Here is a 27,575-nt window from a genome sequence, read left to right on the forward strand (position 1 = left end):
TCCAGCTGCTTATCCTAAATCAGATTATGCTGAAACCCCTGCTAATGGTTAAACGGTGGAAAGGATTTAAGTCAATCTGATCTAAGATCTGTGGCAGGGCCTGCCTCGCAGAGCGTCACCAGCGACCAGTCAGTGGGGAGGAGGAGCCACACCAAAAATTCCAATGAATGTCCCGCCCCCGTTGCACCTCTCAGCCAATCAGCTTCGCTCACTGCAAGCAGCCTTTGCCTCCATTGCTCCAGAGCAGCCTGACCTCAGCCAATCAGCTGGCTCCTTCACTGCTTACATCACTAACTAGCCAGTTCCCTCCAGCAGCAGAGCTTCATTTTCTGATCTGCTTTTGTGCTAAAATGGAGGCTGGCCTCTCGCCCTGAGTGGATCGCCTTCCTGGTTGAGGTTTAGATGTTGACATGCAATAAATCTGGAGACAGGATGGTTGTGGATGCACCTAATTCCAATGGGCCTTTTCAGCCGGTGGCTCTTATGCACTTCAGAGGTACGTAAGGACATATTATTCCTCCTGTACGGTGCTAGGGTATTAAGGGGAGAGCTGTGTGTTGCTGTGCTGCTGTTCCCCTCCACTGGTTACTGCTTGTTAGTCAGCATTCAGGCGTTTGAGATAGCATCAGTGTTACGGTGCCGTGGAAAGCCGCTTTATTGTATTTAAAACGGGAACTGGGGAATGGTTATCCTATGGGTTGTGTGCATTTCTTTGGGACACGGCAGCTACATAAAAATCTGGTTTAACTAGCTAGCTGCTCTCTGCCCATCCCCCCGCCAAGCTAGTGATGTCAAAGGAAGTGAGGTCATAGCATAGGGAAGGGTCTTCTCCTTAGTTTTTCATGTGTTTGACTGTTTTTGTGTGATTCATATTAACATGTGCAATTATCAAGTAAAGCCTTTGAGGAAGAACGAATCGATACAGCCCCCTTTCGCTCTTCATCCCCGTCTTGGCTGCTCTTCCTAGCCCAGCATTTTTGTCACACTCCAGTTCATCTGGGCACACATCGGTCATAGTGTGTAGGCTGTAGACAGACACAGCTCTGCAGCAAGCAGCCCCTACCTCCATCTTCCCATTCCTTACCCCTGTGAGCAATATTTAGGCACCTATGGCACGTTTGTCTCCAAATTACACACATGAAACTCCCAATGTGTATATCTGTGTCATCAAAACGCTGCTGTCAGTAAGAGCCAGCCATAGCAGCAATGTTCTAGGATTCAAACATCGTCCTCTGCCTCTTAATGTGTGTACAATGTACTCAGTCATGTTTGAAAGGCCCAGCCTGTTAGCACTGTACCCGGGTGCAGCCCAGCGTTAGATGAAGCCTCAGGCAATTATTGATCACACTCTATTGAGCCACAGAGGGGCCAGTGCCTTGAATGACAACTCAGTGTTGATGAACAATCACACTCTCTCTCTGCCTCTTTCCCCTCTTTGTGTCTCTCTGTCATGCTGACCCTGTTCTGACCAAATGTCTTGTATCCAGATCTTTCTAGATTGTGTCCAGAAACACAGTTGGTTGGTTGAAACAGAAACCTGGCCTCTGCATGTTAGAGTGACTCCTCTTTGGTTTCGATGAGGGGAACTGGAACTACTACTTAACCAAAAACATGTATGCACATGGATTTGTATAGCTTGGAGCTCCACAAACCACCAAAATGATTAGGTGGCCCTTCAGCGTTTTAACAAACATAAGATCATGTTATCTATATAGCCCAGTATCACACAGTTTGCCTCAGGAGGCTTTAATGCATGCATTTACATTCCTACTGCACTACCTATTTAGACAAATTAATCCCTGGCCACCTTTCAGACTTCACACCCCTACATTTCCCTCAGTTTGTTTTAAATGCACTCATGCCTGCTTTTAGACCCATGTTCATCCTATCAGACATTTTAGGAGACAAATTATCTGTGTGAACAGTGTGAACCGGGCCTTTGAATCTCAATTGCTGCCTGTCTGTTTCTCTTAAATGCAGAGCATCATTTTTAATAACCGGCACAGCAAAGCTTTTTGTTGCCATTGTCAGTCACAAGGGAGCTCCGAATTGCAGGCATGACTGTGTCTATGATTCATATTTTGAACTATTTTCAAACTACACACGATTCATGGAAGGTTTATACCTGTGTTACCTGGATGCATTCTCATATGTTGCTGGAAAAGCAGCCAAAACTGCAATGCATGAATGGGGCCAACCTAGTTGCTCATATGATTTTTAAACTGCAGCACACTGTGCCTGTACATGGATATAAATAGTAATCAGTCAATGTTTACATTGATCATAACATGCCGTCGATAAAGCAGAATGCCAAACCAGTCCTAACCGACTGGCAGCTGTTCATTTGACCCATTTTAGAGAAAAAATAGAAACTGTTGTATCAATGTGACTCCAGTTATGTTATCTTTGTTTTGAATGGGGGGGGGGCATTAAGATAAATCTCTCTCTGTTCTTCACAAGACAAGAAACGCATGTGTGTGTTGCACGCACATGCTTGTCCCCCTCCTAAGGCTTCTATTCGCTCCATTAATAGTCCTCACATTGTGGGTAAGATCAATTTTGGGATCACAACACTGGGTCTTTTATCTGTTATACAACAACCTGCTTGATATTTTAGCAGAACAGAAACTTCATAAAGCAAGCAGACAGACTTATGTAATAGGAGCAACGTAAGTCCGACAGGTCAGGGGTGCAAGGCATGGAAACACATTCCAGTGCAGCTCCATGTCCCAGTTCAACCAGTGCAAAACTTGTGCGAAAGAGTGTTAGCAAATGGGAATGAACACTAATGAGTAATTGCAACGATATGTTTCTATAAGGGTTGAAACTGATGCACCTCAGCTGACCTAGCAGGCGTCGTTCTAATGCGCGTGTCACTTTAGAGACAATTATAATAATGGTAAATGTGTGGAATGAACATCAATCTCTTATGTGTCAGGCGAGCTGGCACTGGTAGTGTTTTTGCTGTGTGTGACAGTGACAGGGCGTTTAGCCGCCAAATCTTCATGGAAATGGCCGATAATGACACACGCACACACTTACCCTCTCCTCTGGAATTCCCAACCTCTCACTGTCATCAAGATAAATTGGCCGACTTGAAACTGACACTGCAGTGTGTGTGTGTATGTGTGCGCGCCAAGTCTCCATTATGTCTGAATAGGATATCTTTCTCCTTACCTAGAATCTGCCTATTTGCAAGAATGTCAAGCGTGTGTGTGTGTGGCCTTCTCTGGCCTCTGTCGCTTTGTGTACATTCATCGAATTGGGGCATGAGTAAACTTTACCTGCTTATTTTCCCCTCTTTATCAAGTTTCTCCAGCACTGTTCTCCTTCTTATTACACACCTGCATTCGTTTGTTATTATTTGCTCATTACTTACCTATATTCAAATGAAACAAGACGGAAGTTCCTGCATTCATTTAGTATGTTTGCAGTGCTCTGTTTCCCTTCAACAAATAGTTATTATTAATAATTGTTTCCTTGTTGGAACCCGTGTGCCACATTCATAAATCATAATTTGTCTCACAGCATCATTTTCTTATCTCTGTAATTGGAAGTGTCCTGCCTACAGGTTACCGCACAGTCATGAAAACAAATGGGATTCTTCTATTATGTTTCCCTTTTATGTATATTCCCTGTACGTATGTCATCAAATTCCATTCACCCATGCCGCCGACGTCCTCATTCATGTGCAGACACAGCCTTCGTGCAAGCCCATTGTGGATGCCACACCCTTTACTGATGAGTAATTACGGGGTATAGAACAGAGCAGCTTCATGTAAGGATTATTTGATTTTGCACACTGCACTTCCCCACATCATTGGGATTTGATTTTCATAAGAACAGTTGCACAATCTTAATGTAAAGCTACTGCAGGTGTATGTGCTGTGTAGGCAGGGATTCCTATTACTACTCCCAATAGAGAACATGGTTACCAGTAGAGAAACCCTTATGAAAGCCTAAATATGATTCTAGCAAACGGATCACATTGAAGTCTTGTTTTATTGGTGCATTGTAAATCATTTGATCTGACAGACCTCTTATCTGTGTCACATGCAGCTGCTTCATGCCTGTGTTTGCCTATTTTAATACAGCGATGGTTAGGCTTGTACTCAAATTCTTTTAAATCAGTCAGGGAAGAAACTTGAGATTACACACTTGTCTGTTATTATAATCTATAAATTGTAGTATAGAGGTTATTCTGAATGAAATTTGCAGCCTTGAAGTGCCTTATTTGCACCTTACTGTACATCACCACACACATGATTGTCTCTGCAGAGGAACCACACCACAGGAATGCAGAACAAAATGCCCATCTGCCATCCCACAGTCTTAACAAAAACATGTCGTGCCCACCCCTGATCAGCTCTAAAGTGTAATGGGTTCTTTCCTGGCCCTTTCTACACCTTTCCACCAGGTTTCATGATATTTGGGTCTGTAGACTCACCGTAATCCTGCTGACAAACCAACAAACAAACCTGTTGCCCTTATTTCCGGTCTTTATGCTAAGCTAAGCAGTTGTTAGATTACCATTACGACTAGCTTCATATTGAAAGACAGACTAGTGAATGGGGATATTATTTAAACAAATGGTGCTTTCTAATGAGGGATTATTTGGGTAGCTAAAGAGCATGTGTTGAATGTCCTCTAATGTGACTTTCAAAGATAACACAACATAAGAGAAACAAGCTACATCAAAGTTGTGTCACATAACTATATAATTATGGTGTCACTATATGTGTTTATAACGGCACCACGTGAGCAGGAAGGAATTTTGGGAAACCAAGATGGATTTTCTTCTCTGTGTTGTCATGTGTGACGTGTGGGCTCTGTTTGTTTACGGCTCTGTGCTCATAAGTGCTGGAAAAGTGGAAATGAAGTGCAATAAGGAAGTCCTCAAACCACCATGGACAAATATAATGACAGACCTGAATAGCTGCGGCTCCTCTATAAAAAAAAATATATATTTTCAGTGTGTGCTTCAAATGGCTAGACTTATGACCATTCACCTAGTTCCCAAATCCTTCATCCTCTCCTCTGCACTTTAGTCTTCGTGACTCATTTGCCTTCCTTCATCTCTCTCTTGATGCCTCATTCCTTTTGCTATCCATTGCTGGTTTCAACTTATCTTTGACAGTTACACCCCGCTAATTTTTGTTCTGACCCCTCACTCTTTAAACACGGCTCCTTCTCGACCACCTTCTTTCATAACCACTGTGTAGCGTTGCGACTTCTGAACGCTCTGAACTCTTTCATTTCTTCACTCACAAACCTTACTCTCCCCCCTCTGTCTCTTCAGATGTGGCCCCCGCAGAGCAGGAGAAGCTCTTCATCCAGAAGCTACGGCAGTGCTGCGTTCTCTTTGACTTCCTGTCCGACCCGCTGAGCGACCTAAAATGGAAGGAAGTGAAGCGGGCGGCGTTGAGCGAGATGGTGGAGTACATCACCCACAACAGGAATGTCATCACAGAGCCCATCTACCCGGAGGTGGTGCACATGGTCAGTAACACAGGAGGAGGTTAAGTTAGTTTGCAGTTGAAGCTAGAGATGAGGGTGAAACCTGGGACAAGAATAAGGTCAGGCTGTAGCTGCGGGTAGGAGCTGAGCATCACTCGGTGTTCCAGCTGAGGTTTATGATCAGGTTTTTCTTTTTAACTCCTTTTTATTTCCTTTGATCAAGTGTAATCATACAATACAGCCATCTGTTCAGAGACACAACACAGGCATGAATGTCTTATGGGCATCTTCCTGATGTCCATTTATATCTGTGTTGTGATGAGGTTTTGATGGGGCTACTTGCTTAGGGCAAAAGAGCCGGCTTTCTTAGCTGGCGTCTATTCAGTCACTTACAAAAACATCCAAACATGCTCAGAGGATTACCTTTTCAATTATTTTCAAGAACAAAGTGGGTTAAAGCCAAACTGACCAAAGATGCCATTTACCTTCTTGAAATGATCTAAAGGATTGAATATATGCAAATGATAGTTTTTTGAGTGAACTTTATCAGCAGAAGTAATTGTTGTTTGTTTTTGTTTTTTTATTAATGATTTATGACTAAACTTCACCATCAGCGAATCCCATCAAACCAAACCAAACCTGATAGATGTTCTGCTCATCCCGTCTTAGCCTTGGTGTGCAGAGATACAGAAATAACCCTACAAACATGGCAAAGGAAGAGCATTTTACTGGAATACAAACTATTGTCTTCCTACAGTCAAAGCCATCTGCAGAACGGCTATAATCACAGTTTTGACTTTTCCATTTAAAGTTTCCACTGTACGGTTTAATGCAAAGTCATCTTCACAGCCTGTTCTGGGTTGAAGTGCAGCACAGCTCAGATAGTCTATCTACCTTGTAGCCTTGTAGATATTTCAAACAAGGCTCCCAGTGTTTTAGTAGGCCACCTGCACTGTCCCATGATCTGCCTGCTAGGGAGCAGCAGCCCACAGGGGAGTCAGTTGACACTGTGAGAGACCAGAAACACAACACACTTAGATTATTGTGGACCAAACCCTCGGAGGCTAGTTGCAAGGACGAAGTTTAACTTGAACCTCTAAAGAACAAATATTTTACAATGTCTAAAATGGGACACTTGATAGAAATGAGATACAAACGCACTAAAATGTGTTACAGACTTTTAACGAAATAACAAGTCCTCGCTGTTTTTTTAAACAATGAGTTGATTGACAGATTTCCAAGGTGAATCATGAAACATGGCAATAACCCGCGTTCCTAATCATTTAACACAAACGATAAGAACTGAATCAATGAGCCGTAATCCTCCATATGACATCGGCATTTAGAATCGACCTTTTGAGCAAACTTTCTGTGCGTCAGACCATGTGGGGGCTGTGCTGTAGGCCTTAGTAACTCAAAGGTGCGGTTACTTTGATTGTATTTAATGCTGTAAATGCATATCATTTATGAAAACACGTACGCAACATATCTCTGTACATTGTGCACTGAAATGCTTCAAAACGTAAGGAAAATGATGCGGGATAATCGTGTGGTTTCACTTTTTGGTTTATATCTCATGATGGGAAACATTCAAGAGTGGGAAACTTCTGACAGGAAGTCCAGGTCTTGTGTGTTTTTGAAAATCAGTCATATCCTATTCTGGGTACAGCTATTGGCATCGTGGTGGTCACAACATGGCTTATCAAAACAACAAGCGGAAGTTAACTTTTCATTTTCAATATTGTTTTCTCTTCTCTTCCAGTTTGCAGTGAACATGTTCAGGACATTGCCTCCATCGTCCAACCCCACTGGAGCGGAGTTTGATCCAGAGGAAGACGAGCCAACACTTGAAGCTGCATGGCCACACCTCCAGGTTGACATTTAAATCATCGACTCAACTGTTAAAAAAACAGCGAGAGGTTTAAAAAACAAAATAAAGTAATTCTTAACCCGGAAGAGCCTCCCAGCATGACTAAAGTGTGCAATTATGAAGTAGAATTTTGTCTATCTGATTTGAAATGTGCAGTTTGCTCTACTTTGGTTTGGAATTGCCTCAACTTTCACCTACTCAGACCATTATGACCCATTTTGCTGGAATTCCGCCACAGCATTCATTCCTCTCATTGTTGTTTTCTTGTCTCGGTTGCAGCTCGTCTATGAGTTTTTCCTTAGGTTTCTAGAATCGCCCGACTTTCAGCCTAACATAGCGAAGAAATACATCGACCAGAAATTTGTTATGCAGGTAAGAAGTAAAACTACTCTGACCGCACAGAGGAAAAATCCACAATAGCAAAGCACTCTTTGCATGGTGACTCTCATTATGGTAACATGTCACTTCCTTTGCAATGTAGCTCCTAGATCTATTTGACAGTGAGGATCCCAGAGAGAGAGACTTCCTCAAAACCACCCTGCACAGGATCTATGGAAAGTTCCTGGGGCTGAGGGCGTACATCAGAAAACAGATCAATAACATTTTCTATAGGTCAGTGCAGGACTCCCTCTGCTCCCTTTTAAAAAAACATATTTACCCAGGTGGATAGTCAATATTTGAATCATTGGTTTTGTTTGTCCCTACAGGTTTATCTATGAGACGGAGCACCATAACGGTATAGCTGAACTACTGGAAATACTTGGAAGGTACGGCCCGTTGCTGTGATATTAGGCTTTTGTTGAATAAAGCTGAAATGTAATTTCCCCTCTACAATAGGGAACTTACTACTACTACTACTTGTCAGGTGTTCTGATAGTACTTTTGTGTTTCTCTCACAGCATAATCAATGGATTTGCCTTACCACTAAAAGAAGAGCACAAGATTTTCCTGTTGAAGGTTTTATTGCCTCTACACAAAGTCAAATCACTCAGTGTCTACCATCCACAGGTGAGTTTGTTGAGCACAAAATGATTCATGAGAAGTGTGATTAGTTTTTTTCTCGTGAATGGAAAGCGAGACACGCCAAAATAATTATTTCCCCCCCCACATTTTTTTTTCAATATTCTTGTCCAAACCTGCTTAGAGTACACTGTGATCTTTTCATGAAAGCAGCAAGTCATTTTGCAAGTGTTGTAGTAAAAAACTGATGTTGCATGTCGGAGCTTGGCTGTCCCTCGGTTATCTATGTTTCTGTTGTAGCTTTTTAGTTTACTTATTTGTATTTGTCATTTTCTAGCTGGCCTACTGCGTGGTGCAGTTTTTGGAAAAGGACAGCACTCTAACTGAGCCGGTATGTCAAATGAAAACATGGTTGAGTAATTGATCATTTCTTTAAATATGAAGGTGGTGTTTGTCCTAGATTATGATTTTCTAAATGAATACAGTGTACAGTTTATTGATGTTTTACTGCTTATCCTCCCTTCTCAGTTATTCAACACCGTATTTATCGGTCTATATCATCCCTACAGGTGGTAATGGCTCTATTAAAGTACTGGCCAAAGACTCACAGTCCCAAGGAGGTGATGTTTCTCAACGAGCTGGAGGAGATCCTGGACGTCATTGAGCCCTCTGAGTTTGTCAAAGTGCAGGAGCCTCTCTTCAGACAGCTGGCCAAGTGTGTGTCCAGCCCGCACTTCCAGGTACTGTTTGTGTTCTTTAATGAGTCTCAGTTCTGTGTAAAATGTCCTAGTTAATTTTAATTATGTTTAGTTCACCTTCTGTGTTACGTCAAGTGTTAATTTAATAAGTCTTGGCATTTAAATCATACGTTATTCAATTTTAGTCAGTTGACATTTTATTCTTTTCTTTCTCTATAGCCCTAATGTTAACTTTAACTTGAGTAAATTACTTAGAGCCCTCATGACTTTGCTAATTGTGTGCTGCTGCTGTCGTCATTGCATGGCATGTTTAGCACTGAAAACTGAAAAGCTGCTTTAAAAATAGTTTATAGTATATCCCCCTTTTTTAATATTGTCTTTATATATATTTAGGTAAAGTTGATTTAATGTATATTTTAGTATTGTCACTTTTTTCTTTTTAACAATAGAACATGTTGATAGTCAAAGTTACTGTTTAAGGATGCTCGCTCATTGTCTCGTCTTAGTCATGGACCTATATGAGTCATAGTTTTCGGTAGGGAAATGACACTGCTTTCATGTAGCTGATGAGCAATGACAATTTTATCAGGAAATAAATTCCTCCGATGTGACGCTGGCTGTCAGTGTATGTCAGCCTGACTGAGGTTTTTTGTGTAGGTGGCAGAGAGAGCTCTTTACTACTGGAACAACGAGTACATCATGAGTCTGATCAGCGACAACGCAGCGAAGATCCTGCCGATCATGTTCCCGGCTCTGTACCGCAACTCCAAGACCCACTGGAACAAGTAAGATGTCAAACGTTGGTTGTACACACACACACACACACACAGTCCTTAAAAGTACTTCACACTGCATGTGACACCAGTGTGACACAACCGATCACATAAGTGATAACTCTCAAGTGTGTGGAGAAATTTCAGCTTGGTCACAGAACGTGCTCTCCTCCTGCACATCAATTAAACACTTCACTAGATGTATTATATGATATTTTTAATTCAATATATTGCTAAAAGTCACATATTTGTACATAAGTTTGCTGCATTTAGTGCATAACAAATGACTTTCATTGACTTATTTATTTAATAAACTGAATATATAACTGAACATGTAATTAAAAAGTATTCTGATTTTTGTAATCTATTAAACCATTGAGCGAAACAAAGTGCATTTATAACCCACATTTAAATATCATTGTATACTAAGTATCGGTAAAGTTTCAGACTGTTCGGTGGAAAAGACATTTGAAGATTTCTGCTTTACGGTTAAAATAAAGTAGGATTAAAAGTGTCACGATCAGCCACTGGTGCTTTAATTATATTGTCATCATTACGTCAGGTAGTAATTGTCAGGAGCTCTAGCTTTTCGCCAAGTGTCAGACCACATTCTTTTTGATTTCATTTTACATTTCAGACAATATGTTGTTCGGAGGGACAAAATTGGGCTTTACAGTAATGTTTCGTGTGTTTGCATTGGACTCGTGACCGACTGTTTCTTGTGTGTTCACAGGACCATCCACGGCCTCATCTACAACGCTCTGAAGCTCTTCATGGAGATGAATCAGAAGCTCTTCGATGATTGCACACAGCAGTTCAGGGCTGAGAAAAACAAGTAGGCACCGCAGACTCTCCTCTCAGTTAATCTCTTGTTCAACAATAATGTCTGAGTGACACAGAATTGCAATCAGTCTGAATACCGGCGCTTAATGAGTGCTGGGTATCACATTTATCAGTGCAGTGGAGCAGATTAATGACCCGAGGTCTGGTGCTTTGTTCAACAGAGAGAAGGCAAAGTCTAAAGAACGTGAGGAGGCTTGGATTAAGATTGAGAACCTCGCCAAGTCAAATCCACAGGTGAGCATTGTGTGCCATCCTTTAACCTCACCTGTTTTTCCCCTTTCTACCCCAGTGTGTGTGAGTGTGTAGCACATATATTCATGAAATAAGTGTCTTGTGTTTTCTGTAAGCCAGTTATGTTGTTGAATTGTAGTTCCCCTTCCATCTTATCCCATTAAAGGGATAGTTCACATAGTTTGAGGGGGGGCTGTGTGAGGTAATTATCTGTGTATTACCTACAGTAAAGGCAGTCGGCATGCCCCTAGTTTTGGGAAGCACAGGAGTATGTGTAGGGAAGCTAAGCATTGTCCTGCTGTGGAAGGGGGATCAGAAAGACACCACTTTCCTTGCAAAGTGACTGTTTATGGGAGTTTAGTTGCCCTACCGTTGAAAAGGAAAATATTACAGATATAGCATCCACTTAAAGTTCTACAAAGGCTTTTTCGGGTGCATGAAACCATTTTTTTGGGTTACCTTCTACAGCCGTACAAACTGTAGCTTAGCCTCCCTGCACATAGCCATTCCTGCTTCTCTGTGCCGAACACTATTTACTGTAGGGAATACACAGACTAGGGATAAGTGCATACAACCCTACCTCAAAACCAAACTAACCCTTTAAGGACTTCATTTGTTCATACTAGACTTAATGTTTTTCCAAATTACACTGCTAAAGATGGAAAGAACTTGATAAGTGGTCGTAGTCTCAGAATGTTCGTAGTTGTGGTGAATGCTTGAATCATTGCGCTCTAAAATGTTCTCTGAAGAAGTGTGTCAATACATTTAAAGAGTATTCTTGTTCAAACAAACACTGTCCCCTCCCAAAATCTGAATCTAGAAATCCCACTAAAGTACAATATTACTTCAGTGTTTGACATTTAAGGAAGAGTTTTAGTCAATATGCTTATTCACTTTCTTTTGGGTGAAAAGATTCACTTCATCCACATCCTGATAAATTGAAGTTACAGCCAGCTGGGTTAGCATAGCTTAACCCCAAGACTGGTAACTGGGAAAAACTAGCCAGGTTCTGTCCTATTTAATCCTTATTCTTGGCTAGGTACAGTAACTTCCCCGGCGTCTTCTTGTCAACCAGTGGAAACTTTAGGAAGTCAGTGTGCCCAGCCAGAAATACCCCGGCACTTAAACCCGCTGTCAAACAACAATTTATGTTTATACCGTTTTGTTTTGTATAGATTAAACACTTCCTATTTAATGTCTTAACCACAATGTTATGAAGGCGCTGGTTTTTGTAATCGTTAGACGGAGCACTGCTCTTTGTAGTCTTTCCTTGTTTCCCAATATTTTAACTACTCCTTCTTTCTTTAAGTATAACAAAATATTTGTGTTAAATCCAAACAGATCTGTAAAGCAGCATTAATGTTCCACAAAATCTTAAGTTCGATTTAGTCCTTGATTGAATTGATTCTAGCATCCCAAGCCATGATAATTTAAACATTTTCCACACAGTTGCTTTTTCAAAATCAACACATAATCTTAATAAATCAGTATTAAAAATCCTTTTAACTCTACACCTCACCTAGAGTAGATCGGCTTCTTTTAATCAGTTCAGAGCCTCTTGATTCATTCTTCTTTGCATGCGACTGAAAGTCTTTTCTCCATCCTTTTGTGTTTTTGTTTTTGTTTCTCTTTCTTTTCAACATAGTTCTTTATGTATGTTGATTCCTCTGACCTCAATAGTCCTGTAGCAATGGAGACGGATGTCCCTTTGATAGAAGATGTTCAGAGGTTAAAAAAGACAGTTGAGGAGGGCGCGATTCAGGTAAACCTGACTTACTCTCTGTCTCTATTCACCTCCCCTCTTATAATCCCTTAGATAGGCGTGTGTGTTGCCAAAGCTTGCAAAGTCTAAGAATGACATTTCCATAGAGTAATCATTGCTGTATAATTCCTGTATAAATTGAAGTTGGTTTGTTTCTTTTTGTTTCTTCCCTTTTTTTTTAACTTAATTCTTACACTAAATGCATAAACTGGCCGGCAATGGACTAAACCCCGGAATCAAAAGCTTTTTATTTTGAATCGTGTGCTTCCTGTTGCATGTTGTCTCAGTAATATGGAGCCCCGAAGTGTTCAATATAATGAACTAAATAACAAGATGAATAGGTTTTGTAAAAATGAATTAACTACTACTAATAATAATACAATTATTCAAACTCAAATCAGTTTTTGTGAGATGCCATTATGTAATAAACGTATTAAAAAAAAAACCTGAATTTATAAAAAGTGGTTAAAGTGCTTTTGTAAAAAAAATGCATTATGAAATAAAACAGCCTGGATAAATTATTTAATAAAATAAGTTAAATAAAAACGCACTTATTTAATAGTACTCATAGTTGATATTTTAATTTATTCATATCATATTTTATCTTGTTTATTTTATATTGAACACATTAGGGCTGTATAACTGTCTATATATTTAAATCACTGTTGTTGTTGTTGTTGTTGTTATAGTTATAACATCATTGTCTAGCTATGGGGGGCTCTGGCCTGGACATGTACACTGGTATTTATGAGAACAGGATTTTTCCTCCAATCTAAAATAAGAAATATTTTTAACATCAATGAAATAGTCAAATCCTCAACCTGGATTTTATTTGTTTTCAAAAGGTCCATATCTAGTGGTTGTTTGTTAGGGGTGGGGGAAACAATCGATACAGCATAGTATCGCGATACTTTAGTGGCGATATTGTATTGATACACCGACATCAAGTATCGCTATTTTATTATAGAAACTATTGATGTTGCAAATCCAGATTTCTGCTAACAATTGCTTTTTCAATCCACTAAATGATGCTGCGCTTTTTCTTGTGCAGTCGTGGCCATGGGTAAAGCCATTGGGCTTGGCAGGAAGTTAGTCAAAACAAAGATGGAGTCAGGAGAAAGAAATCAGTATCGTGGAGACGCTGACAAAAGGATAAAACTCATAAATGAATAAATACCTGTGTACATGTCAACTCGGCATCAGTAAGCCAGTTATACAGTTAGTCCTGGTCTCCCTGTTAATTAATTTTCCTCTGTAAATTAAATGTTGTGCTCATGCTGTCTTGCCTCATCTCAGCGATATGATCAGAACAGAGAGGATATGACATGGAAATGAGAATGTGAGGGGTTATGATTAGGCCTAACTTTCTGCTCTTGTCTCGCTCAATCCGACAGTTGCAGCATGACCAGCGGAAAGAGCGGCCTATGGTGCGACGAAAATCTGAGTTGCCTCAGGATATCTACACCACAAAAGCCTTGGAGTCCCACCGCAGAGCTGATGACATGTTGACCACCCATGATGGACTCTAGGTCCCGCCACCTGCCGGCTCTCTGTTCAACTGCCCCCTTTACCCTCGACAGCCATGGACATCTTCTTTGCCCAGGTGCCAGAATTACACTGGCGACCCATGTTGGGCTCTCCCTCCCTCCTCCCACCACCAGTTTACCCAGAATCCTCAGTTCTCCTCCATTCCTGCTGCCCAAGTGCAGAAGCCCTGTTTCTTCTTCCCTCAGATTTCTGCTTTCTCAGGTTTTTGTCTTTATTTGGAGAAGAGTGGGAGTGTGTTTGTTGTGTCTTTTAGCCCTTGCCACATTTACGTTCTGATTATCCCCCCCCCCCCCTTCGATTACCTTCCTTTGTCCTTCCCTCCCCCTGTGGGTCACTGTAAATGTGGAACCTGGGAGTACGGATGCCGAAATGCTGGTTCCTTCATTCCTTCTTGCAAACACAATGGATTGGATGTGGAAACATAGGAACTGACTGACTCACTGTCTAAGGATCGTCTCTTGGTCTGTGCTTGGTTTTTCGTTTTTCCGTCAAAGGGAACAAAAACAGACCCTGTTGGTCAGATGAAAGACAATACTTTCCCGTCATCCGTTGTGCGTTTTTTTTCTTTTTTGCTAAATCTAACAGACATCTTGTCAGTGCCAAGACTGTTGTGTTCTTTTTGTTTGTTTTCATGTTTTTATCTGTGACTTTAACAGGAACACCTGCCTTTGTTTTTGGTCACTGGTGTTTAGAAGAGTTTTTGTTTTTAGTATAGCGCGCCAGACCAAACTGAGGCTCGTCCTTAGCCTTGCAATGTCCAGGAAAGGAGGCGAAGAGAGAGGAAGTTGTCCTGTGGACATCTGACTCTTTCCATTTTATTGTTTTGTGCCATATGCCGCTCTTTGATATGCTTGCTTCCTTATGTTCATTGGCAATATTTGAATACCAGACCATAGTAATGAATATACAGTTCAAACAATGGTACTTACTGTTTTAGAGTTGGACAGATGAGGAGGAACCTGAGTGAAAGCTGTTTGTATTTACTACCTAAAGTTGCAGGAGCAATATCCAGAGCTTGGATGTAGCAAGGAGAGCCACACACACACACACTGTAAAATGAATCGTGAGGATTATCTTTGTAAAGGAAATATAATTGGGGATGTGTTTTGTTGAATGGAAGAGGGGGCACAGATCTGTACTTTCTCTACACCTAAAAACACCACACACTTGGGAAAGAAAGTTAGGACCTTTGCTCATTGTGCTTCTTTTTTAAAGCATGGAGGTGTATTGGTACTGTGCCATAAAGATTTGTAATGTTCTAATTAAAAATAGAAGTTAATTTATTATAAAAAATAAGATCTGGTAACCTCAGTAGCTATTAACATAATGACATTAAATGAATAATACACTTGATGAAAGCTACCAGAAAACCATTCCTAGTTTCAGTTGTCTGGTGTGCAGGTTGTGTTGTATCCCTTTCAGTGAGGAAGCTGTGTAGAGGTTGGGAAGATATCTTTCAGTCAGTACCATTGTTTCAACTAAGGAGGTCTGCTAGATTTCTTCATATTTGATGTGTTGTATTTCTTTGTCTTGTCTCTGGAGGTTAAGTAGCGTGGATGTCAGGTCTTTGGATTTTTTTTGTTCTGGCCATTCAGGATGCCCACATGCTGAAACAGACTGGTATCAAATGGCCACAAAAATGCCAGATGCTGAAAATAAAACTGACATTGTGACTTGGCTTGTTAACTGTATTAATACTGTATTTGCTTGAATGCAAAAAGATGTAAATTAAAACTACCATGTTAAACATGTACCTTTTACCCTGGAGGAATGCCATTCACCAAACTGATTTCTGTTGTCGAGGTCATTGCATTTATGAAACAGTCCTGCTTGCTGGGAGAGGTGTTTTATGAGTTTGAGTCAAGAGGTGTTTGAGGCGAGTGCAGAAAAACAAGTCGGCCGTGATAACGAGATGATTTAAAAATGATTTGGTGGCTTGTTCTCTTTCTGCAGGATCTTTGCAGATCTTTTAATTTCACATATAATTTCCAAAACATGATAACTTAAAGTGTCCTTTTGTATGTGACCTGTACTATATGATTCATTTAATATTGTATATATGATTTACCTTGTTTCATGTAGTGTTATATATCTAGATTAATTTTGTACAAATTGTCCCTCTGTACAGAATAAAACATCAATAGCAAGTGAAAGAAGTCAATCTGGCACATACCGTCTTATTTCTCCTCTTCTTGTTTTTGAATGTACTTTCAGCCACACAAGGATTTGGAAAATGTTCTTATTTTTATTATTATCAAATCTGCAAAGTTTCCTCCTTCCTCTATATAACTGACAAATGTTCATGCCCGTTGTGTGCTCCTATCACTGTCTTTAGTGGTGTACAACTATATAGTATAAATAAAGAGATTATTTGAATATATATTTTCAACTATGCATCCATTTTGGCTTTACTTGAGTGGAAGGGCACATCTTAAAGTCCTATTTTGACACATGCTTGGATACTGTAGTGTATAAAGTACAGCCTATTTGCTGAAACACAAGTACTAAGACTTGTTTGCAATGAGGGTATTCTTTTTATTTGTTTAATGCCACCATCAAGATGCCATGTTGGTCGGGCGCTGCTGTGACCACAAGGGGGAGCCATATTACTGAAACATATTTTACATTCAGAGGTCTATTATCGAAATGCAAAAAAATAACATCTATACACGTCAAGCATTTATCTCTCATGTCTCAACTATCCCATCACTGACTGCATTCAGCAATACAATTATCCATATCTCAACAAGCGCTAAACTAAACACAATCACATACACCGCAATGACCATGTCTGTCTCACTTATTTCTGGCTTCACCCTGAAATGTAAAAGTCTTCTGTGACTGCAACCCAACTTTTCTATAAAATAATTTCAATAGATTCAATATAGTGAGCCTGTGGTCCTGTGGTTTAGGACATATGTTTGTCATCAGTGTTCATAGTAAACAATTGTCTTGAGAAACTAAACAAGAAACTCCAATATGTTGCCATCCCCTAGTGTCTGGAACGGTTCCTCTGACGAAGTAATTATAAACAGACCAACACAAAGGTCCAGTGATATCATCTGTCTCTTAAACGCAACTTTATCCATCAATTTAAATGTACATATCTTTTTTATTGTCTGTATTTGGGGAGCACAATAGTACTGGGACATTACGTGTTTTCCTTGACTCTTGAGTATGAATTGTATACTGTTTCACAGAGTCTTCCTTAATACTACGTTTTTTTAAATAACATTTTCCCTGTGACTATAGTCTTAAAGATTAATGTGCCTTAAGTTAATGTATAAAACAACATTTCCCTGGTTAGGCCATCTTAAATAGGACATATTGCTGTTTTTTGTTTTCGTTAGATATGAGAGTAACCGAAATATCTTATGGATTGGCCTTCAACTGACAATAATTATTAGCTGAAGCCATAGATTTGAGTTCAGTCAATGGCCTACAAATGATAGAAATGCTGCTGCTAATTGCAGGCATCAGGAGAGCTTTTCATTTCCATGAAACAATTTAATAGAGTTCCAAATAATTAAAATAGATGATCTTGCAATAAACAGATTTGACTTGAGGAAGTGATTTAAGTGTGCAAAGCTTCTTTATGGATAGCGAAGAAGAATTAGGTTTTTCCCAGAAGGAACCAACAAAAGGGTCATCCTCTTTTTGTTGCATGTGTTTTATGGATTACACCCTGGTTCAGTAATGAGAGTTACTTTGTTTCGATGGCATTGCCCTTGTACATCGGTAACAGTTGGCTGTAGTAGCTTAACTCCCAATTCGGAGAGAGAATTAAAACTAGATGTCACACAAGGTGAAGGAGAAGTCACGAGTCACGAAGGATTGGTGAGCGGAGAGCCAATTGTAAACAAGTGTTTGTTTTTAGGAAGGGGCGGGTTTCACGGAAACTAGACTTTACTTTTTTCCCAGAGACATTTCTGATCCAAAAAGATCTGTTGCCTTGTCCTAAGCTGACACTGCTGACATAAATAACCCTAAAATACACAGTTGGCCTGAAGCACAAGTGTTTCCACACTCTCTTCCGCTTCAATAGAAGGTAACGGAGGGAGGGACAACCAAACTTTGATGGTATTTGAACATGTTTAGTCCTGTGAGATGTCCTCATGCAGCACAACAAATGTCAGCAACAAGTGTCTGCAAAACCATGAATAAATCGACAATTGGTATCATCTTTTACCCTCTAAAATTAATTCAGTTATATACATAAAGAAAACTCTTCTTTTTTTAAACAAACTATGCCCTTTTCTTTGCCTCCTATCACAGAAAGATAGCGTTTGGGTTTGTGACTGCTGTGTCATGCAAACAAAATCTTGTTTCAAAAACACCATATCCAAACTAGGCCACAACAGTTACCATCGTGGCTCCCTGTGGCCTGTTGTGAGGAAACATACTGTTGTCTATCCAATACACAGCCAAACATGCAAAACTAGCTTTCGACAGTTACTAAATGATGAACTTGATAGATTTAGCCTTAGAGCTACAAGTTTATTTGCTTTCCTGACTCTGGTTATAACAATAGCATGGTTGTTTATCAGAGTGAAGTTTGTTAATATAACAGCTAACATGCTCTAATCATATGTATGTCATTGTTTTGTATTTGTCTTGTGATGAAGTGTTAATACAAAGTTTTACAAAGTTTCTCTTTTGAGCTCTGCTATTAATTACAGCACATCTGTAGGTACCGAGAAGAACTCGATGTGCTCCATTCTCAGAGAGTCTTTGGCTATTGGTGAATATATACACATCTGGGTAGCAGTGAAATTACTATTAGTTTAATTAATTATCCTTTTGTGTTACATTTTGTGGTTATCCTCTATCGTTTACTTCTGGTTCCTGCATATTTGACACCAATCGTATTGCTATACCAGCAACCTGAGCCTCCTAGTCTCTTTCTGCACCTCCACTAGTAATCTGAGCATGACATCGGCTTATTTCACATCCTCCTCACCCTCCTATCCAGTCACACTTTCTTTACCTTATTCAGTAAGAACAATATTTAAACAATAGTAAACATCTATAATATGAAAGAAATAATAACAATATTAACACTAACGTTTTCAGAGCTAACGTAGTGCAACATTTGTTTTTACAACACTTTTTTTGCTGCCTGGTGGGGATCAGGTGTTGTAGTGCAGCAGTCGTTCTGCTCTGAGTAAAAGGCTTTAATGTGCTGTGACCTCGGTGATGATGAAAGATTATCAAAGTAATTTCAGCCTCTCCATCTCTCCGCACATTAACCATGACCCAAAGTGATCTTGCAGACAGCATATCATTCTGTTTCCTTACTTCTTTAAGTGTTTATATTTGGGACCTATTAAGCACTATCACTGACAGGTAGCTTAAACAGAGAGACTGCATCACTACATATGAGTGGCCATTAAACTCAAATGCTCAGTGGTTTATGTGAAGTTTGTTTTCTTTTGACAGCTATATTACTAATAAGGCCACACCATCACTAGATATGTCAATTTGGGAATCTGCCAGTGTGACTCCAACATGTTTGTCATTTATATGACATCTAATTCCTACTGAGGGCAATGAGATTTAAGTAACAGACCACATTTTTGTTTTGAAAGGATTGAAAGACTGTAAAGGTATAAGTGCCAAAAGCATGAATAGACAAAAAAAAAAAACAATGAAAATGCTACTTTAGCTTCATTAAATTAGCCGTTCTTGTTGTATGTGTGTAACTAGTCTGGAAATACAAACAAATGCCAAAATGACTTCTTACTGATCCAGGTCAGAGCTGCTTTCTCAAATCCCACAGCATCTCCGGCTTGGGTATCGCAGTTTTTTGTTGCCAAGCTGTCCTCACTTGCCCTACCTGACTCACAGGTGGCTCCGAGCCAAGTCTGACAGACTGCTGGAAGGAAAACCTGCCACCATCTGGAACACAGAGAAAATGTTGCATTGTCTGTCTGTCTGTGTTTCTGTCTGCCTGTCTGTCCATCTGATTTGCAGATAAGCCTTATTCACCTGGGTTCACCTGTTCTTATTTAGAGCTGCCTGGAAACCCAGCTCATTTTAAGAGGCACATTCAAAAAACTGTAGTTCAATCCACCTTTTTTTTTTTGCATACACATTTCAATGGGTTTTGCAAATAAAAGGAGATATGTTCTTCTTGATTTACTGGTAATGTTCGCCACTATGCAGAACACAGGAAGATTTGTGGTAGAGAAAAAAAAGGTCCATAAAAATGGCATACTACCATACGTATAATTATTTGTATAATTGACTGTTAATTTGCCTTCATTTCAAAGGTCACAGCAGAAATTAAAAAATATTACAGACAAACAACCTTCCCGGATCTGAAATTGAAACTACATGTCCCAGATTGCTGATGCCCGAAAATGAGGCTCTGATTGTTATCATATATACTCATAGATTACAAAAGTCAATTGAAGCATAAGCTATAGTGTTTCTGTTGTCGTCTTTATTCCAAACGTTTGCAAACAGGACCAGAGGAGCTTTAAAACGAGTTTCAAAGCAATTACATGATGGAGGATGTTTTGGATTTGTCCAAGATCTTTCACATTTGAATTTAACTTTATGACATGGATAGATTACAGATAATGATCTGAAAAACATGTTCTTATAAGGACATATTAATAGGCCACATCTTTGTGCTGTCATGTTGATAAATCATCTCTGGACTCATCTCTAGACTCCACTGTCTAGATGTGGTGTCAGCAACTCTAATACAACCTGAGGAAGTTTGGTGCACCTGATTTATTCTGGTGTTAGGCACCCTAACACAATCACAGATCATTGGTGAATATCATTATGCTGTGTTAAGACATCTGCTTCCTTTTTATACAAAGTCTGGTATATTTAATTGCATGCAGGCAGCAATAATGGAGCGAAATGAAACTGCTTTAAGCTACAACAAACAAAACATTTTTTTTTACTCTGGATTCATGATGAATAAAATGGCAGGGGGGCTCTAAATCTGGCAGAGCTGGTGTTATGGCTGCTGAATTTGGCAAACCTCTTGTAACTTTGGCCAGGACGGTCATAAGTGTTACTTATTTCCTTCTTGTTTGACCAAACAAAAGCAATATACTCTGAGCCTTTCAGGTGCATTAGAGAAACTGTTGATATGAAAAACATATTGTCTAACTGACTTAAGACATGAACAATTCGGTTCAACTACTTTCATTACTCTCATGGTTTTCTATTCGCTGTTCCCAAATGGATTTTTTTTTTTTTTTTTTTTTAATTGGGAAATCTGTGACTTGAGAGATATAAAAAAAGGTCCTGTCTCCTGACCTTTAATCCACTACAGATTTTTTTTTTTCTCTCTTAAAATGAAAAAACTCTTAAGCGTCCTCTCGTAACACGTGGCGGTTTACTCACCTCAGAAGCCTTCATGAGAAGCAGCCGTTTGAGGTACTGAGTTGAAGTCCTGCTTTGATCCTATAGGGGGGGGTGTTACTCTGCGGGGACTGGATCACGAGCCAGTGATATAGGGAAGATGAGAGACGGAGAGGGCATGTGAGGTGAGTGCCAGGGTGGCAGCCGCAGAAGGGTAATCGATTAGATTACCCTGTTGGTGGTTTCAGCCTTGCCTTTCTATCTCTCTCTCATTATCCCGAGCTGTGATGTGACTCATCTCATTATCTTCAATCAAGAGTGTAGAGGTTTGAAAGCCACTGATAAACACAGCATTTTTACCCCTGAAGGATGACATTGTATATAATGTTTTTTTTATATTGTGGGTTGTTTTCAATCTTTGCTTGTCTTGTGGGAGAAAAGTCCCTTGAGATGAGGGACTCCATCTACATAAGATTATTGTTATTATACTGCTGTTTTGTTATTTCCACTTGCTTCTACTTGAAAGCAAAGTACATTATATTTAGTGTACTGTATTCTTTTTTAAATCACATTTCTTTCTGGTGCATTAAATATGATCCATTCACTTTCACAGTCAGACCTACATCTATGCAGAGCTTTAATCACAATGGGCGGATGTTAAAAATGAAAGCGCTTCCTTTCTCAGGCAATACATCTGGATAACTGACAGGTTCTCATATAAAGAGTCTTTCAAACGCAATGCACAGGGGAAGCAATCCAGTGAGAACTGGAAGGACACCAAGATTAAAGTTACATCAAATGTTAAGGTAAGCCAACCTCAAGAACAGAATGGACAGTGCTATGTTTTTCAAAAACATCTGACCCTGGACCTAGGAACTGACTGTTTGGACTGGTAAGGGGTCAAATGCCATTGACCTTTACACCTTTTTTTCCTTATAAACACTGTGCAAATACAATCTGACAATCAACTTATAAGTTACAAATGTGACAGGAGAGAAGAGATGAGGAAAGAATCAATAAAGTAGCTTTCCTTAGCTTCAATATAATTTAACCAGCTCTTATCATGGCTGACACCTCCACACTTCCACAAAATGTATTTTTTATGAAAAAATACAACACACACTTTTCAAATGTGTATATTGCAATCGGCCTACAAACCAGTAATGATGCAGATGGAATTAAAGGACATGCAGTCAAAATTGTTGTCATCCAAAGTACTACTAGAGGCATGTTGGGAACGTTGGGAGTCATAGCAGAAAAAGCCGCTGTTATAAATCTATTTCTGATTATCCTTTATCTTCTCTAATAGGACTATCAGAACCATGACGTTCATCACATTAAGCTCTGATAATTTATAACAAAAACAAATACCCGTTTTATGTAAACACTTGTTGGGCTGCTAGACCAAATGTCACACTGCACTTGATCAGTTTTTGTTGGAACAATTTTAGAGAGGTTTGCAAAGAGTTGTCCATTCCACTTAGTCTCATAGTGTATCCATTTTATAGGCTGAAAAACAGAAACAGCACAAAGTAAATCCTTCAGATATGAATGTGATCATAAGCTTGTCGCCACAGAACTGTGAAATAGACTGGTAAATAGAATGTGTGTTATATATCTTTGCACATTTTTCAATCCAGCGAGTACTAGGGTAGCGGGTTGCTAGGGTACTATTTCACACACATACTGTCATAATCAAGCACACCTGTGATCAGCCGGACGTCGGAAGAAATGTGGATAAAGTGTGCCTGCTGTCCTTATTCGGTAAATCTGTACTTCCTAACATCGTCTCTGTACCTCAATCGCCATTTCAAACCAAGAGTAAGGCTTTGCTTTCCGGGTGTAGACTGCTTGAGACGACGGAGCGACGACCCGGACGGTTCACCTCAACAAGCAAAGGGTAAGTGTTGCTGCTGTTACGTCCCCACTAAAGTCTAGGGGACCTGGACACAGTAACACACGACAACCAATTAATGAGCAAGTCAGATTAAATGTAGACAGACAATGTTTATTTCTAATAACTAAAGAATGAACAACAAATGTTCTTCAGGTGAGGAGGAGGAGGAGACAAGGGAGATTGTGCCAAATAAAATAAATAAATATAACAAAAAAAACAGGCCTATCTCTACATACCTTCTGAAACAAACTCAAACAAAAACCCTCACTTCCTGAACTACTAATAATTGGACAAAGCAAAATACAGGGGTGGCAACTATCCGCTAACCTAGTGTGTCTAACATATGTTATCTACGTGATGAGATGTAAAGGGTACCCCAAACTTACCTAACTCCTCCACCTCCCACCACACACACACAGTCACAACATATAGCACAGGATACACAATTGTCACAGTAATTTAACACGCAGTCAAATTGAGGCTCTCCAGTCAGCAGCAGGCCCAGCAGTGAGACCCCCTGAGAAGGCTTCCTGGTTGTCTCCTTTATGGCTGGTCCTGGGTGCTGAGTGGTGAGCTGAGGGTGAGAGGAGCCAATCAGTCATCAGTCAGAGATGCCCAGGCAGGTACTGATCAGCTGCTGATTAGCTGTAGCGAATGACACACATATAAATCCAAACAGTATGTTTGGACCTGATAATAACCTTTACATAGCACGAGATAGTGCATCAGCCAGAATATTATCGGCTCCCTTTTTATGGCTTATTTCAAGGTTGTAGTTCCCAACAATCAATGACCAACGCATAAGGCGTTGATTGTGATTGTACATTCTTGCAAGAAAAACCAGGGGATTATGGTCAGTATATACCTGAATAGGTTTGACACTGGAGCCAACATAGACCTCAAAGTGCTGCAAGGCAAACAATAGGGCTTAAGCTTCCTTCTCAATGGTGGAGTACTTAACTTGATGTTTGTTAAACTTCCGGGAGAAGTAACTCACGGGATGATCGATGCCCAGTGCATCTGGTTGCAGAAGAACGGCCCCTGCTCCAACTCCACTGGCATCGACCTCAAGCTTGAAGGGTATCGAAAAGTCTGGTGCAGAAAGAACAGGAGAGCAACACAGAATACCCTTAAGGCTTTCAAATGAGTGTTGGCACTCCCCAGACCATACAAAAGGTTTGGAGGGACTGGTCAACGTAGTCAGTGGGGCTGCCACCGAGGAGAAGTTTCTGCAAAAACGGCGATAGTACCCTGCCATTCCCAGGAAGCGGCGAAGTTCCCTCCTGGTGGATGGCACCGGCAGGGAGGCAATTGCCCTGATCTTTGCATCAGCAGGGCACACCTGCCCTCGGCCAACCTGTTGACGGTACCTTTTCCAAACTCACATTTGGCAAGGTTTAGTGTTAGGGATGCAGCCGACAAGCATTTAAATACTTCACTTAAGGTACTCATGTGGCTAGGCCAGTCATTAGAATAGACCACAATGTCATCCAGATATGCCTTACACTGTGGAACATGTCCCAATACAAGATTTACCAGCCTCTGAAAGGTGGCAGGGGCATTACACATCTCAAAAGGCATCACAGTGTACTGAAAGAAACCGTCAGGGGTTACAAAAGCTGATATATCAGAAGCACGCTGTGTTAAAGGATCTTGCCAGTATCCCTTTAACATGTCCAACTTACTGACAAATTTTGCGGGACCAATCTCATCAATGCAGTCATCAATGAGCGGTAACGGGTGTGCATCGGGGACAGTGACAGCATTGACTTTGCGAAAGTCAGTGCAGAATCTGGGACTTCCATCTGCCTTTGTGTCCAGCAGACAAGGTGAACTCCAGGGACTAGAGCTAGGCCTTGCAAACCCATTTTGAAGGAGATACTCAACTTCCTTTTTCATAACTTCCCTCTTAACTGGGTTAACCCTATACGCACGCTGTTTGATGGGCAAAGGGTTGGTCAACACAACATCATGAACTATGACAGAAGTTTGTGAGGGAGTGTTATTGAAAAGACATTCAAAGTCAAATATCAGGGACTTAATATCATTTCCCTGATTATCAGGAAGATGAGACAAGTAGTGGGGCAAATCCAACAATACCTCAGCATTGCTTAGTCTTGCCCCCTGTGGTGTTGCATTGCGCATCACCAACTCATCTTCATCCTCATTTGAGCTCACCTTTGAAATTGAAGCCATAGGAGAGACTAATGTCCCCACTTGGTGAGCTTTGGAAGACTCATTTTGGTCATCCCGGGAGCAGTACCTCTTCAGCATGTTGACATGACACACTCTGGTAGGACGTCTGCGGTCGGTGTTTGAATGACGTAATTTGTTTCACCAAGCTTCGTATCTACAACATAAGGACCAGAGAAATTTTAAGAACCCTTAATGGTCCTCTGACCTCATGTCCAAACACTAACTCAGCAGGACTAAAACCTAGAGACTCCTGAACAGCCTCCCGGGCAGCGAATAACGCCAAAGGAACACCATCATCCCAATCTCTATGAGACTCATGGCAATGTTTTCTTAGCATGCATTTCATGGTCTGGTGAAATCTCTCTAGTGCCTCCTGACTTTCAGGATGATACGGGCTGGATGTCACATGCTTGATACCTAAGGTGTTAAGTACCCGGGCGAACACTTTAGACATAAAGTTGGTTCCTTGATCAGTTTGCACCACCTTGGGTAGACCAAAGAGGGAAAAAAACTTCAAAAGTGCCCTGGTGACAACTGGAGCAGTGATTTTCCGTAATGGAATGGCTTCTGGGAACCTAGTGGAAGCACACATGACAGTTAAGAGAAACTGATTTCCAGTTTTAGTTTTTGGCAAAGGTCCCACACAATCCACAATCACTCTTTCAAATGGCTCCCCCATTACTGGAATGGGGATGAGAGGAGCAGGGTGAATCACTTGATTCGGCTTACCAGCAACCTGGCATACATGACTTGATTGACAATGAAGAACAACATCTGACTTGAGTCCTGGCCAAAAGAAATGTTTTAAGACTCTGTCATAAGTTTTTGTTACCCCCATGTGACCTGACCACAGATGATCATGAGCCAAGGACATCACTTGAGAACAATAGGCTGTTGGCACAACAACCTGATAAATTGCACAGGAGTCTGACTCTTCACAGGCCTCACTAACCCAACGACGCATCAATAGGCCATCCTCGATAATGTAGGCCCTCTTCTTTGACTTAGCGTCTTCCTCACTGGTAACAGAAGAGAGACATTTGGAAAGTGTTTTATCACTTAGCTGGGCTGCCAAGAATTCTTCCCTAGAGGCAGGCAGTTGTACAAGTTCTGTGCAGTTACGGGATGATCCAGCACCAGCAGACCGGGCCTCCTCCGGCAGCTTGTCCGACTCAGTCATGACATGAGGAAACTGCCCTGTAGCAAGAAAAGAGTTAGACAAGTCATCTCCATATTTTTTTGACTGGGCCCTTGTAACCACACACGCAGGAAAGATCTCAGGAAGTACTTCAGCTGTTTTACCTGCGTCTAAACTTAAATCAGGAGAATGAATGACCTCCGGTACTGGCCTAACTTTGCCCCCTGCCAAGTCATTACTAAGAATGAAATCCACCCCTTTGATGGACAAGGCAGGAAGAACGGCTACTTTAAAGAACCCTTTTACAAGAGTTGTGGAAATATAAACATTGTGCAAAGGGGCCGCCACTAGTGTCATGCCTACACCTTGAACAACAGCACTTGAACAACATGATGAGCTGGACGTTAACGGTAAGATGCCTTCTCTGATGATAGACTGAGAACCTCCTGTGTCCCTAAGTACCTGCACTGGCAGCTGGTCTCCAGGATCCCCTGTTAAAGAAACAAAGCCCTTTGAAATAAATGGTTTAAATGGGATCAGGTACATCATCCTCCTGCGATCTTTCAATGTCTGATAGTGACACTTCTTTAATGAGCCCCATGCCTTTTGGCGTTTGTAAACGTAGTGAAGGTTGCTGTTTGCGCTTCAAGGTAAGACACTCTGAAATAAGGTGACCTGTTTTGTGGCAGTAGTAACACTCACGAGGCCCCTGAGGAGGTGATGGTGGTCCTCTAGATTTTTCAAAAGGAGTGGGGCCAAGATCAGGTCTCCCAGTTTGAGACACTGCAGCCTTGTCTGGGCGTAAGGAAGAAGAAAACACTCTTTTGTGAGTGAGTACAAATTCATCCGCCAAGATCGCTGCCCTAGACAGTGAAG

General features: G+C 40.7%; 1 protein-coding gene across 3 annotated transcripts; it reads left to right on the top strand.

The window, feature by feature from the left end:
• Positions 1 to 288: 288 nt before the first annotated feature.
• Positions 289 to 16,522, top strand: ppp2r5ca (protein phosphatase 2, regulatory subunit B', gamma a). Of its 3 annotated transcripts, none has more exons than XM_063908580.1 (14): positions 289 to 496; positions 5,300 to 5,499; positions 7,220 to 7,330; positions 7,607 to 7,699; positions 7,809 to 7,939; positions 8,035 to 8,094; positions 8,227 to 8,335; positions 8,625 to 8,678; positions 8,857 to 9,027; positions 9,643 to 9,770; positions 10,492 to 10,593; positions 10,763 to 10,835; positions 12,478 to 12,594; positions 13,989 to 16,522. In XM_063908580.1, the coding sequence occupies exons 1-14, from the start codon at positions 403 to 405 to the stop codon at positions 14,121 to 14,123; spliced, it is 1,578 nt and encodes a 525-aa protein (XP_063764650.1). In that variant the 5' UTR covers positions 289 to 402; the 3' UTR covers positions 14,124 to 16,522. The 3 variants fall into 3 exon arrangements, with proteins under 3 accessions (XP_063764650.1, XP_063764652.1, XP_063764651.1); XM_063908582.1 differs by having other exon boundaries at positions 12,513 to 12,594; XM_063908581.1 differs by lacking the exon at positions 12,478 to 12,594.
• Positions 16,523 to 27,575: the final 11,053 nt, after the last annotated feature.

The sequence above is a fragment of the Eleginops maclovinus genome, chromosome 19 (genome assembly GCF_036324505.1).
Source record: "Eleginops maclovinus isolate JMC-PN-2008 ecotype Puerto Natales chromosome 19, JC_Emac_rtc_rv5, whole genome shotgun sequence".
In the NCBI taxonomy this organism is placed as follows: Eukaryota; Metazoa; Chordata; class Actinopteri; order Perciformes; family Eleginopidae; genus Eleginops; species Eleginops maclovinus.

Excerpts from the sequence above, each read along its gene's own strand:
- ppp2r5ca (XM_063908580.1), top strand. The coding sequence starts at position 403 with ATGTTGACATGCAATAAATCTGGAGACAGGATGGTTGTGGATGCACCT. Across the intron at positions 7,700-7,808 it reads ACCAGAAATTTGTTATGCAG|CTCCTAGATCTATTTGACAG; the intron begins GTAAGAAGTAAA and ends TTTGCAATGTAG. Across the intron at positions 8,336-8,624 it reads TCAGTGTCTACCATCCACAG|CTGGCCTACTGCGTGGTGCA; the intron begins GTGAGTTTGTTG and ends GTCATTTTCTAG.